General features: G+C 40.4%; 1 protein-coding gene across 4 annotated transcripts in view; it reads left to right on the forward strand.

The window, feature by feature from the left end:
- Positions 1-9,168, forward strand: part of klhl13 (kelch-like family member 13) — a 36,752-nt gene extending 27,584 nt beyond the window's left edge. For all 4 annotated transcript variants that reach the window (XM_070917108.1, XM_070917106.1, XM_070917105.1 and 1 more), the window contains 2 exons: positions 2,481-2,594; positions 8,080-9,168. In XM_070917108.1, coding sequence (XP_070773209.1) covers positions 2,481-2,594; positions 8,080-8,567 — 602 coding nt within the window. In that variant the 3' untranslated portion in view covers positions 8,568-9,168. The remainder of the gene's footprint in view (positions 1-2,480; positions 2,595-8,079) is intronic.
- Positions 9,169-12,709: the final 3,541 nt, after the last annotated feature.

The raw sequence follows: 12,709 nt of genomic DNA on the forward strand, positions 1-12,709 counted from the left end.
GCTGTTGTTTTTCCACCTTATGATATAGTGCAATCCAATACAACAAAGCCACAGCCTTCACCTCTACAAGTATTTCTGTTGAGTTAAACACTTTAATCTTGAATATTTGTTGAGACTGTATCAGTAAAGTCCTCACAATGTCTGTATTTGTTACAGTGCTGTATCAGATAACACTGACTTGTAAGTCCTGAGACACACCTGGAGCTGGGACACGGCAGAGAGGATTAAGTGAAAAGTTGTCAGTGGAAATTCCAATGATTTATAAAGGAGTCGTATCAGATCATCTTTAGTCAGTAAGCTGATGCTTTTCATAGTTTAAACATTATTTTTGTTACATTTGGACTCACAATCCGCCCCTCTGGTAAATACACTAAAATTAACTGATATAACCAATTTGGGATCTCTGTATCCGTAACTGTGGACCACAGAGAGGTGCCACCCAATACTTAAATTCAGCTCAGTAACTGCAGCGTAGAGAGACAGAGAGAGAGAGGCCACTGTGTGAGCACTCTTCTCTTCTGGGTTATAATTAGACCAAAGGACACGGCCCCAGTTCACTGCCTGTCCACACAACTGCCTTTTTCTGCTTTACGTTCCACTGCCCTTTCACTGCATGTGGTTTAGCCTTGATGTTTTTTCTGCATAATATTTGTTTACTCTGGGTAGGTCATGGGTGTGGTTTTATTGTTATGTCTGAAATGCGCAGGTTATAAAAGAAAAGCTTTTATAATAACGTCAAGACGAACAAACATTTTTTTTGGTTACGTACTGTAGTCTCACTCCATTTCCCGTTCGGCTTATTATTTTAAAATTACATAAGGGTACCATTTTTAAGATGTCGTTCCTCATCATGATATCTTCAGATTAGGGGGTGGGGTAGTTAGTATGTACTTTAATATATGTTTGTCAAATCACGCTGTTTTACCTTCACAGCAATGAGTTAAAAATCGTTTTCTTACAGTGTCACATGATCATTTGACATTTATTCAAATTGTTAATTTTGTAAATTATATTCTTGCACAGTAACAGCATGATAATTTGCTTTTAAAGGTATTTTAGGCTTAAATAGGCTCTTGTTATGACCTGCTCCGCAGAAGCAAAATGTACAGGTCAGCAAAGATCTCCTAGTTAGTAGTTTTTGGCATGCAGCCCTTTCGAACAAAGCGATATTTAAAGTAAACTTTTAAGGATGAAAAACATTAAAGAATTGTGTGTTGCAGAATGTTATTCTTCTTTCCTATCCTGTTAATCATCTGAGATTATTGGGACCAATCACAATTCACGGATCATTTACAGTATCGTTCAATGCCATTATGGGTTCCTGACCCCCATGTTGGGAAACACTGCTCTGGTCAGAGAAGTTTGCTTCACAGTAAGTATTCCCAGATGTCACCAGCTGCCAGCTTGACCCTTACACTGCTCTATTAAGTTTTAGTGAACAACCTGCAAGGAGAGAAATTTGTGCTAATTAGGAATGTGACCTTTTCAACTGAGCGGCTGCTAGATCTTTGTGCACTGCTCAAGGTCACTTTGATGATAGCTGTTGAACAAGCAGAATAAAGTATTCACTCATTTTTCCCCGCTGAGGTTTCCCCAGATGGCCCAGGGATTTACAGCTTATTGCTGTACTTTGGAACCAGTATAAATAATTTTTTGTAATCATTTTTCAAGTCATTGATTTAACCATGTATTTAACCAAAGCCTTTTAAAAAATGTACAATTTTATTCTTGGCGTACAGCTGAGAATCTCTTATTGTCCTTGACTACCGTTAATCAAACTACGTTTTCCATTAGCTTCACTCTGTGAAAACAAGATATTTTGTGCAATATCTCCACTGCTGTTTGTGACATGCAATGCAGCACCTCTTTATCCTGTTATATGCAGATGAGACTTCCCTCAGCTGGGAAGATAACAAGAAGATAACTTATCTATGGTCCATGATGCTCTGGTAAAACATACGCTTGTGCTCCTCCTTATGTTTGATGATGGCGCTCACACTCTTGTTGAAATCTTAAATTCGAACACTTACATTCGAAGCTTACATCTTCAAGGTGAAGAACCCTTAATGCTTAGGTCCACATCACTCCTGGTGGTTGTCCAACTGGCTCTGCGCTCCAATCACAACCCTTTTCCTAGCACGCAAAGAGCCCACAAGTTGACGGACCCTGGTCGCTCAGTCACCCGTCACTCACCTATCAGCATCCCTCATGAATCCCAGTGTCTCCTTTCTGGTTTCTCACAGACTTTGTAGAACCACCCTCAGGGGGCTCAAGATAAAGGATCTTACAATCTCCCTATTTCTGTGCCGTCTGTGCAGTCAGTGCTGGTGGGGTTGTGGGGATGTGTACTCTGTATTTAAATCTGTGTTTTAGCTCCCACGCTGAGACCCTCCAAGGCCTCATTTGCTGCTGTTTGTCCTCCTTAGTTGTGTCTTGACCTACTTTCTACTAATACGCTCTTCTTCTTTTTTTTCTTCAAGCTACTGTGGAGTGCTACAACCCAAGGACAAATGAATGGACATATGTTGCCAAAATGAATGAGCCACATTATGGCCATGCTGGGACGGTGTATGGCGGTTATATGTATATTTCAGGTAAGTGGCTCCAGGGAGCTTAAGATCATTTGTAATCAGCCCTAATAAAGAGCGGATATGTAATGTTATGTGACTGTGTGGTGAGTTTAAAAACAGATTTCATGTCTTGCAGTCATAATTGGAAATCGCAAATGCACTGACATCCATTCCAATTAGATATTTTTTTCTTCCCAAGCTTTTCATGGTAACAAACAGCTCATTACATCTTATAACATTCAAGTTACCTCATCTGATATCTGAAACACTCCACTGCTTGTATCATGCGTTGCCATGAGTCATCGAGAGAGAGCTTGTGTGTGTGTTTTTGTTCATGTTCAATGGGAACACAGTTTTTCAAGATTCAGTTTGTGATTAATGCATTGGGGGGGGGGGGTCACAATGGCAAAACACAATTCAGTATCACATTTTTGACAAATGGTACATAAAGTACATTCTAGTTTCAAGTTTTCAGTGAGTCAGTAATGAGATTTCTAACAGTATGCTAATGCTAGGTGGTGCTCATATAAAAAAAAGTGTTCTCCTCACACCCTTGATTCGTCTATGCCGAGTGCGCAGGTGAAGCTAGTTAAAGTCCGTGAGGGTTCAATGCGCAGGGCAGGACACTGAGACCGGGCCTTTGGGCAGTTAATTCTTGCTCTTCAGGTGTCACCTCGATACTTGTTCACTTCATAGGATTGAAAACAAATCCTGCGTTATGGAGATGAGCCCTAGTTTCTCAGTGTGACTAATCCAGAGCGGTACTACAAAGAAAGGGGAGGGGAGGGGTGGAAGGGAAATTGGGAAGGATGGAGCAAAGTAGAGGACTGAAGCCTGTGTAGGAGGTGTAACACAGAAGAGCCTGTGTTAATCCCTCCTGGCCGTGGGGACTGTCATCGTTCTACAACACATGAACATAAACAGTGTTCATAAACATGGAAGAAATGGCATCACTGGAGGTTTCCAGCAGTGTAGATTTTTTATATATATATATATATATATATATGTATATATGTGTATATATATGTGTATATATATGTATATATATATATATATGTGTATATATATGTGTATATATATGTATATATATATATATATATATATGTATATATATGTGTATATATATGTATATATATATATATATGTGTATATATATGTGTATATATATGTATATATGTATATATATATATATATATATATATGTGTGTATATATATGTATATATATGTATATATGTATATATATATATATATATATATATATATGTATATATATGTATATATATATATATGTGTGTATATATATGTGTGTATATATATGTGTGTATATATATATATGTGTATATATGTATGTATATATATGTGTATGTATATATATGTATATATATATATGTATATATATATGTATATATATATATGTATATATATACGTATATATATTTTTTTTTTTTTTGTCAAAACAAAGGTAGGGAAAGGGGAAAAGGGGAGTTTATTGTCGTCCAATAAATCCAATAAGGTACACTAGTTACAGATCCCAGTTCATCATTTGATCGTGTTTAGAAGTTGAACCAGTGGAGCCAGATCAAGTGAAAATCTGTGAACACACACCACCAAAGGAATAAACACCAGCTGTTTGAGTAGTGAAGCAATTAGAAGTAACAAAGTCAGAATTTCAACCAATGCATTCGTGTGTCCACAAACTATTTAAAGAGGTGGTGCAGTGTATTAGTATTGTGGATAGACTCTACAGCCTCAGTGAATTAACATACATTATCGTTAACAGTGTTAATGTCTTTGCACTCATCACATACTGTACAAGCTGGGAGGCTTTGACAGGTGAAAATAAAATACTGAGAACCTCTTTAGCAGTAGTATGAAGCTTATTTACAGCATAAGGTGCTGACCAGCATGCACGCTGTTTTATTAGATGCACTCCCTGATTTTGATTACTGTGCACACAACCAGTGAATTTAATTTCATAATCCACAGATCTCATTATTCCTGCAATTCTAGTTATTTTTTAGTTTTTCTTTTCCACACACTAAATCCCACAACTGACATAACACGCGTTTGCATATTTTTTTGTGTGTCTCCTAGGAAAGTTTCTCTTTTTTTGCATAACACATTAGAGTTGAAGTGCTGAATTGTCACTGTGTGCATGCATGTGAAGACATTAACAGTGCGTGTGAGCCCCCCTTTTTAATTTGATTTCATATTAACTAACTCTGATTTGCTGGGAGCAGGCCAGAAAGTAATAACTAACTTCATACATGATTACTATCATTGTTTATATGAAGAAGAAGCAAAACTTTTTTAATTAGTTATTATTTCACTTGGCAAGCAGAAGAACTGGGGCATATGTGGGACCACACAGACCACATGACTTGGCAAGCCTCGTATCACAGTGGAGCGAAGATGAAAGACACGTTTTCACTTTTTAAAATAAATAAACTGAAATGATGAATAAAATAATAGTCACAGCCTGAGCTAATGTGCTGGTAGCCAGCTATTTTTCAATCTTTTGGCCTCAGGCTGCACTCTGCAGTACATCGTATTTATTGCTCACCCTTTTTTGATGTTCTAATGGATTCCTTTTGTGCTGTTTTCATGTTTCAGTGATGCGCTCAATAACAGGCCAATAGCCTGGTAAATTTCACAGTGACACAATGTCATGCTTCGCACCTGCAGCAGCTAAACCTGGGGGGGGGGCAGCATTTCAACATTGCGTCTTACAGGATACAGCTGGTCATGCAGTTTTGTGAGTACAGCTGTGGGTTATGACGCAACACAAAGGCTCACATAAAAACAGTCTGTAATGGACTGCAGGGCTTTTAATGCAGAAGGTACAGGTAAACAAGCTTTACCCGTTTGTGGAATTTCGTTGCTCTGAGGCCCCTCTGTAGCGCCCACAGTCTCGGGGTTTTACAATCCTGCTGTGCAAGGTGACCCACGCTGAAGTGCAGTCCTGTGTCTGTCTGTCACAGCGGATCAGGTCACATTCTCCGGCTGTGCTGCTGTGCTGTCTGAAGGTATTCTGTCAGCTGGATGAACCTGACAAATGCGCTCAGCCCACAGACCATCACGGCTCAAGTGGTGTGGCAGAGTTCAGACATGAGTACTGAACCAGCACAGAGCCACACTGCCTCTGGTTTACCGTCTTCCCTCAGAGATTAAGATCTGTGTGAGGATCCTGTGGACCCACTATTCAGACCCTTGTTTAGTTCTTCACTGAGTCATCTACAACAAGGTCACTGTTCTCTCTGAGTAACTTAGACTTAGATCAGCAGACAGCAGAGTTGTGATTGTTTTGCAGTGATTTGTAGTAATTGTAGCCTGGCTGTTAGAGGATATTTTGTGTTTGTAATATTTAAAAATGGCCAGTCAGCTGAGGAAGAAGTTTACATACAAAAAAGTATAGTTGATGAATATTCTTAAGAGTTACATTTTTTCCTATCAGGTCAGATTGTACATTTTAGGTTTAAAGGGACAAATGATTTGCAGAGAATTTCATTAGTGTTTCATTATTATTATTATTATTATTATTATTATTGGATTATTTTATGCAGAAATTGATGGTGGTCTTCAAATTCTGAGTGTGTAAATGTATGCTCTATGTAACGCCCTCAAAAATTCCTACTATAGAATGAGAAAACCAGTGTCCATGGCATGTACACGACTCTCTGCTAACAATCCCACAAGGCAATGTTTGAAATTGAAAAGATGTGAAAATTGCCGTTGTGTGACTCAACATTTGTCATTGGTGACACAAAGTAACAATGATTCACACGTGTCTGAAATGTAGAATTGCTGCACACTATACAGAGTACATGTCTATTATATAAGGAGAAGGGGATGAGGGATTTCAGTCGCAGCTGAAATCTGTTTGATTGTAAGATCTCAAGACTGGTTGTGGTCAGTGGAGAGACGGATGAATGTATGTTATTATCTGAAAGGGGACCATAAATGAAATGTACTGCAGTTTTTTTTTTTACTTGATCTGAATAGTGGAAAGAGGAAAGTTATTTCAGTTGCATTCATAATCCATGCAGCACTCACTGTATGTTAATGTTGATCCATATGTTCCTAGCCACCCTATAGAAAAATGGATCAATCCACACTGCAGCTTGGTGGTCTCTTTAGCAATATGCGTCCTTGAGGGGTTTGACTGTGCTTTTGTTTTTTTCAGGAAACAAGCGCAGATCATTAGTAGTCTAGTCTGGATGCTCTTTATCATTATGGGGTATTTTTGGAACATGCTGAGCCCCCTTTTCCTGTGTCTATTCTCCATCTTCTCTTTGGGTCCCACTTGTGCCGACCCTGATTCAACCAACCGAGCGGGTCACTGGTTTTACAAGGGGACTCTTATTTTATATCTACATGGCTGAACAGGGAAATGTTTTTATACGGCACATGTGGCAGACGATACAAAAAATAGCCCAGTCTGTCCTGAGCTGTCTGTGGAAAGGCAAAAGCTTTTAGCCTGTCTCACTGAGATTGGCTCAATTTGGAAAAACCTTGTGCACTCTTAGTGTCTGACTAATGGCACTGATTAGACATTAGGATACCGGGATACTGATCAGACATCATTGTATCCGGGAAAGGCCAAAGCCCTTGAACTAAATCAGAATAGCAGCAGGGCCTCTTGAGAGGAATTATAAGGACCTTACGTCGACTCCAGCACTGTTCCCTTGTCAGGATTTTAATAGCAGACTTGCCCCGTGGACTACTTGGATAAAGAAAATGGATAGTCAGGGCTATCTTTGGATTTGATCAGTTAAGGAGGTGCAGCATCACAGATCTGAGTCATGGCAGCTGAATAGACGGCTTAGGCCTCAACAATAACCGAGCACACGATCACTGGGCAGCAGCAAAAGAGGGATTCTGCCTCTGTTCGGCATGCTCTGCAAATCTTCACTGCATTTGCTCCTAGTCACTCTGCCTAAGGGGGGAGGGGTGGACTGGCTTCCACCCAAATGCATGCTGGGATTGTGTTCCTCTTTATTTTAAGCCTTCCCTGTAGACATGTCCTGTTTTTTTTTTTTCCTCCCCACTTTCCCTCCGCTTTTTGTGTCCCGGCGTCTACAGTCTGTTTGTGTGTATGTGCACGAGCGTTTTGTAATGGTGGTCCTCTTTGTACAGACTGCTCATCATCAGCGTTGTGTAGAAAAGAGGCCGTACAAATATCAATGTCACTCTAATTTGTAAAATTTACCCTGCGTATTGGTTGTTAAGTTTGAGTTAAGGTTTGAGAAATAGTGATCGAGGAAAGGTGAGATTTAAAAATGTACAGCCTTTGTCCTGATTCTCCTTCTCCATAACAATACTGAAGCAAATGTGACAATTTCCAGTGTTGTGGCTGGTCCTCCACATGGCCTAGATAAATGGAAATGTAGGTTGACATGGGCGAATGAGTCACAGGTCGATGTGATTGACGAGCCTACAAAGCCGTTTTCCTCCCCCAAATCATCAGTGACGAGGCTAATTTGCGCTCTCTGTTTCTTCTTGCTGCAGGGGGAATCACTCATGACACTTTTCAGAAGGAGCTAATGTGCTTTGACCCAGATGCCGATAAATGGACTCAGAAAGCACCCATGACGACAGTGCGCGGCCTCCACTGCATGTGCACAGTGGGCGACCGCCTCTACGTGATCGGGGGCAATCACTTCCGGGGCACCAGCGACTACGACGACGTGCTGAGCTGCGAATACTACTCTCCCGCCCTCGACTTGTGGACACCTATCGCCGCCATGTTGCGGGGACAGAGCGACGTGGGCGTGGCAGTGTTTGAGAATAAGATCTATGTGGTGGGCGGCTACTCGTGGAACAATCGCTGCATGGTGGAAATAGTACAGAAGTACGACCCTGAGAAAGACGAATGGCACAAAGTGTTTGACTTACCCGAGTCGCTGGGGGGGATCAGAGCCTGCACACTCACAGTTTTTCCCCCTGAGGATATTTCGGGCTCGCCCTCCAGAGAGTCGCCCCTCTCAGCACCTTGATGAGTAAAGGGGGGGAGCCCTGTTTTGCTCATACCCCCATAACCCCTCGCCCACTCAACCCCCTCAACAAACACACCTTATAGACATTGTTTGCACTTCCTCTTCGGACTACATCTGTACTGCATCCCTAAGTACCCCCAAGACCACCTCCCCTAAAGCTGTGCAGAAACCCCTCCCTAAGTGATTAAACCTACATACCGATACGGTTTGGCAACCTAATTACATGTTAATGTTGCATACTCGGTATATTTTTGGCAGGAAATACCTTGACTTGAAAAGTGACTTTGCAAATCAACTTTTCTACCTGATGTCTACAAAGTTTTCTTATGTCTCGTTTCTTTAGGCGTTCTACCTTGAGATGTTGACTACCACACTGACTCTCTCTTCTAGTCTATGCCAGGTTAGATGCAGGTGACCCCAGAGAGCAGAAGCGTAGGGACGGGTGAGCTCCAAAACACAGCTGGTTTTTAACTCAGGGGTTGGCCCAGGCCCCAATCTACGTCTCTCGCTCTCTTACAGTTTCAGTTCTTTCCTGCTATTGCTATGAAACTGTTAACAAAATGGTGTTTTCTAAATTTAATAAACATGATTTTGAAAGTAATTGAAATGTTGTCGTCATTACTGACTACAGCAGATTCAGGCTGATCCTCAAGACCCACAGAAGTGGAAGTTGTTTGAATGTAGTTTACTTGACAAAACATCTTCATCATGCACATATTGTTTCCAAAGAATATAATGTTTTTGTTGTGATATATTTTTGTTTATGATTGGTTTGTAGATTGGTTGGTTTTGGTTTACTATACAGACCCTGTAGGCGTTCATTGTTGATGTATGGTCTTAAGTCTGCTGTAAGAGAGAGGTTAGGTTCCTTAAAGTTAATTTTGAAGTTTGTTTATCTGTTATTAAGAGATTAGAGGCATGGATTGGACATAAACCGTGAAGAAGAGTAAAATCAAGATTGTCTTTTTGATAGAAATTGCTCAAATGTATTGATTACTCTCAGTGAAAGTAAATATGTGGACATGTCTGGGTTCAGGCAGCATTGTTGCCTTGATCTTAAACGGGTGTGTGTTATAAAATCAAACTTTTCACATTGTACCATTCAGTGTTTTTTCAATCTCTGCATTGCGTGGTTAAATACTGGCCTCCTGGGTGGTCAGAGGCTTGCTCCATGTGCTCATGTTGGCTACAGAAATCCGCTAAAGCACTGAACTGCCTGCCAGGTATTTAAACATTATGCTGCTGACCAGTGTCAACTGGAAACTGGCACTTCCACCGCTGTCGCCTCTCGTAGTGGCATCAAGACAGACGGTAGGAAACCTGGACGATTAAAGCCTTAATAGCAACATATGGTGTCCGAGACGTCTGCATCACGCTGTTACCGGGAACAAAAGGTTTCTGTAACCATCAGGTGAGTTTGTTATGGAGCTTTAAATCCTCATTATATTCTCATTATATCCCTTTAATGAGACGCCGCAGTGGTGCCTCTGATTTCAGATTTGAATGCCAGTTCCTGTGTCGTTCATAGCAACAACTTCTCAGCTGCAGGACTACCATTGTTATTTTACATAACGTTAAATTTATGCTCTGGACATTTTGTTTCTGTGCCTTTTTTTGTAATGATTCACTTTTAGTTTTTGAAACTTCTATGTTACATTTCCTTTTTTTTCTTTTTTTTGGCCTAATTCTAACTTTTGCATTTTTCCCTATGCAGTCTGTTTTTTTAGTTCCATGTGATGCTTTGTCTGGTTGTTTTGAGAAGTGCTATTTTTAATACCTTTTTTTTTGTGACATTTCAAAAGCTCCATTTTGTGCAGGAGCTTATTGTTAAGTCCTTTCGATGGAACGGTTTGCATCATTCTTCCAAATTTAAAATAGGTCGTTTGTAATCCTTTTAAGGGAAAGTCACTGAATGAACAGAGGAGACAAAATGTAACCGAGTCAGCGGCTGGCAAAGGCGTACATGACAGAAGATGGTAAAAAGGTGGGAATTTAGTGCCATCTTTCCCTGGACATTTTACTAAAAATAAATCATACACAGTTAACCATCTGCCCTCTGTATCAGTTGGATCTGAAGGCATGAATAAGAGTCAGAGGAGAAGATAGTGATGCTCGGAGATAAATCACCTGTCAAACTCACAACAGTGACCCAACCTGGAAAAGTAGGATGAGAAGGCGATATGGAACAGATCCAGTTAGGTTAGCAAAGGGAAATATGTTACCCGTCTTCATCTTTGTTTACTTAATTGACCAAATTCACTATCATAACTACATCAATCTAAAGTGCTCTGAATTATTGGCAATGTGCAGATTTTCATTTGCAAAAATATGTAGCAAATATGTAGTTGTAAAAAAAAAAAAAAAAAGTACTATTTGAGGCGAGCGTAAAATGCCTCCTTAAGGCTCAGAGATATGACGACATGCACTGTGAGATTATTATATTCAATTTGCCAGCTGTCAGAGATTTGCATGTTCATACTGTTGCATTTATCTCTTTAATATCTCAGGATGTATTAGGCCTTTTTGTAGGCAGATTTGCAAATCAATGCTGGCCTGCTTTATGGTAATATTGGATTTGGATTATTGCAGAGCAGTATGGCTCTAGGGATGGCTTTGTCAGTCTGCCGATCCACCACTTTAGTCCAAACTGAAATATCTCAGCAATTATTGGATGAATTGCCATGAAATTGTTGTCCCCATAGGATGAATCCCAGTGACTTTGGTGACCCCCTGACTTTACCTCTAGCACCACCATTAGATTGACATTTGTGATTGATGTTGAAATATCCTGAAAACTATTGGATGTTTTATCGTGAATTTTGGTGTAGACATTCATTTTCCCCAGAGGATGAATTGTAAAAACTTGGATGACCTGTCATCTAGTGCCATCATGCGGTCAAGATTTGTTGTTTATCCAATATTTTGGTTTAATACCTGCAAAAATAATGACATTCCCATCAACCTCCGCTGCACTTTGTGTTTAGTGCTAATTAGCCAATGTTAGCATGCTAACATGCTAAACTAAGATGGTGAACATGGTAAACATTATACCTGCCAAACTTCAACATGCTAGCATTGTCACTGTGAGCATGTTAGCATGCTGATGTTAGCATTTAGCTCAAAGCATCACTGTGCTTAAGTACAGCCTCACAGAGCTGCTAGCATGGCTGTAGAGTCTTAGTCTTGTTATATGATCTTTGCATCAATGTGATGGATTTGTGAGGCTTTAATTCAGTTTCTTAACTGATTTCGCCCCCAAAAATGAGTATATCCCATCATATATCGCAATATAAAATGACTTCTAGCATAATGGAGGATTTGATCCAAGCAGTCAAACCAGACAGAGTGCAGTCTGAGTTTTACAATAGCTCTCTGCTGTTCTCAGACCTATTTTAAAGCATTAATTGATTTTTAAATGGATCGCACTGACACCCTAATAAAGAACACTTCAGGGACAGATTTGAAAAGAGACAAAAAAAATCAACCTCAGCATATCCACATATCCTCTGTAGCGATGCAGCACATGATGTTCCCGATCCAGTGTGTAATTCCCGGCGCATGGCTGCATTGTTTCCTGGTGTTTAATGCAAGCCAATGTCAATATTACATGACGCAGAGTTTTGTGTATCCTGAAGGCTGGAGGCTTGGATTTTTAATGAACAATGTGTCCTCAGTTCTAAAGCAAAGAGAACTGGAGCAAGAAATTACATGCGTTCACCACTCCCCTCCTCCTCCCTCCTGCTTCACTACCTGTGTTTCTCAGCGGATTTCATCACCACTGGAGGCGGGTTCACTTGATTCATGAAGCAGATAAAAGAGGTGCGTGTGGATTACGGCCTGACACATGAACACAGCACACATTTGCGGCTCGGTGTGTCTCCAGACGGCTCCTCCTCTCATCTCATCCCAGCCAGAAAATGACCTAGATTCTCTAGGCTGCTGGATGTGTTTACATACACAGCACACTAATGACATTGTCAGTCAGAAAGCATCGCTCTCAGCAGCGAGGAGAGGGATGCTCTAACTGTAACTAAAGCTCCAATCTGCCCTCCTATCATGATGAAATACTCTGCAGAGCCACATATCCCTGCTGTCCTCTGACTGCATGCATGATGGTGTTAAAGGCTATTGATCCTCCTGGC

The sequence above is a fragment of the Enoplosus armatus genome, chromosome 13, assembly GCF_043641665.1.
Source record: "Enoplosus armatus isolate fEnoArm2 chromosome 13, fEnoArm2.hap1, whole genome shotgun sequence".
Classification (NCBI taxonomy): domain Eukaryota; kingdom Metazoa; phylum Chordata; class Actinopteri; order Centrarchiformes; family Enoplosidae; genus Enoplosus; species Enoplosus armatus.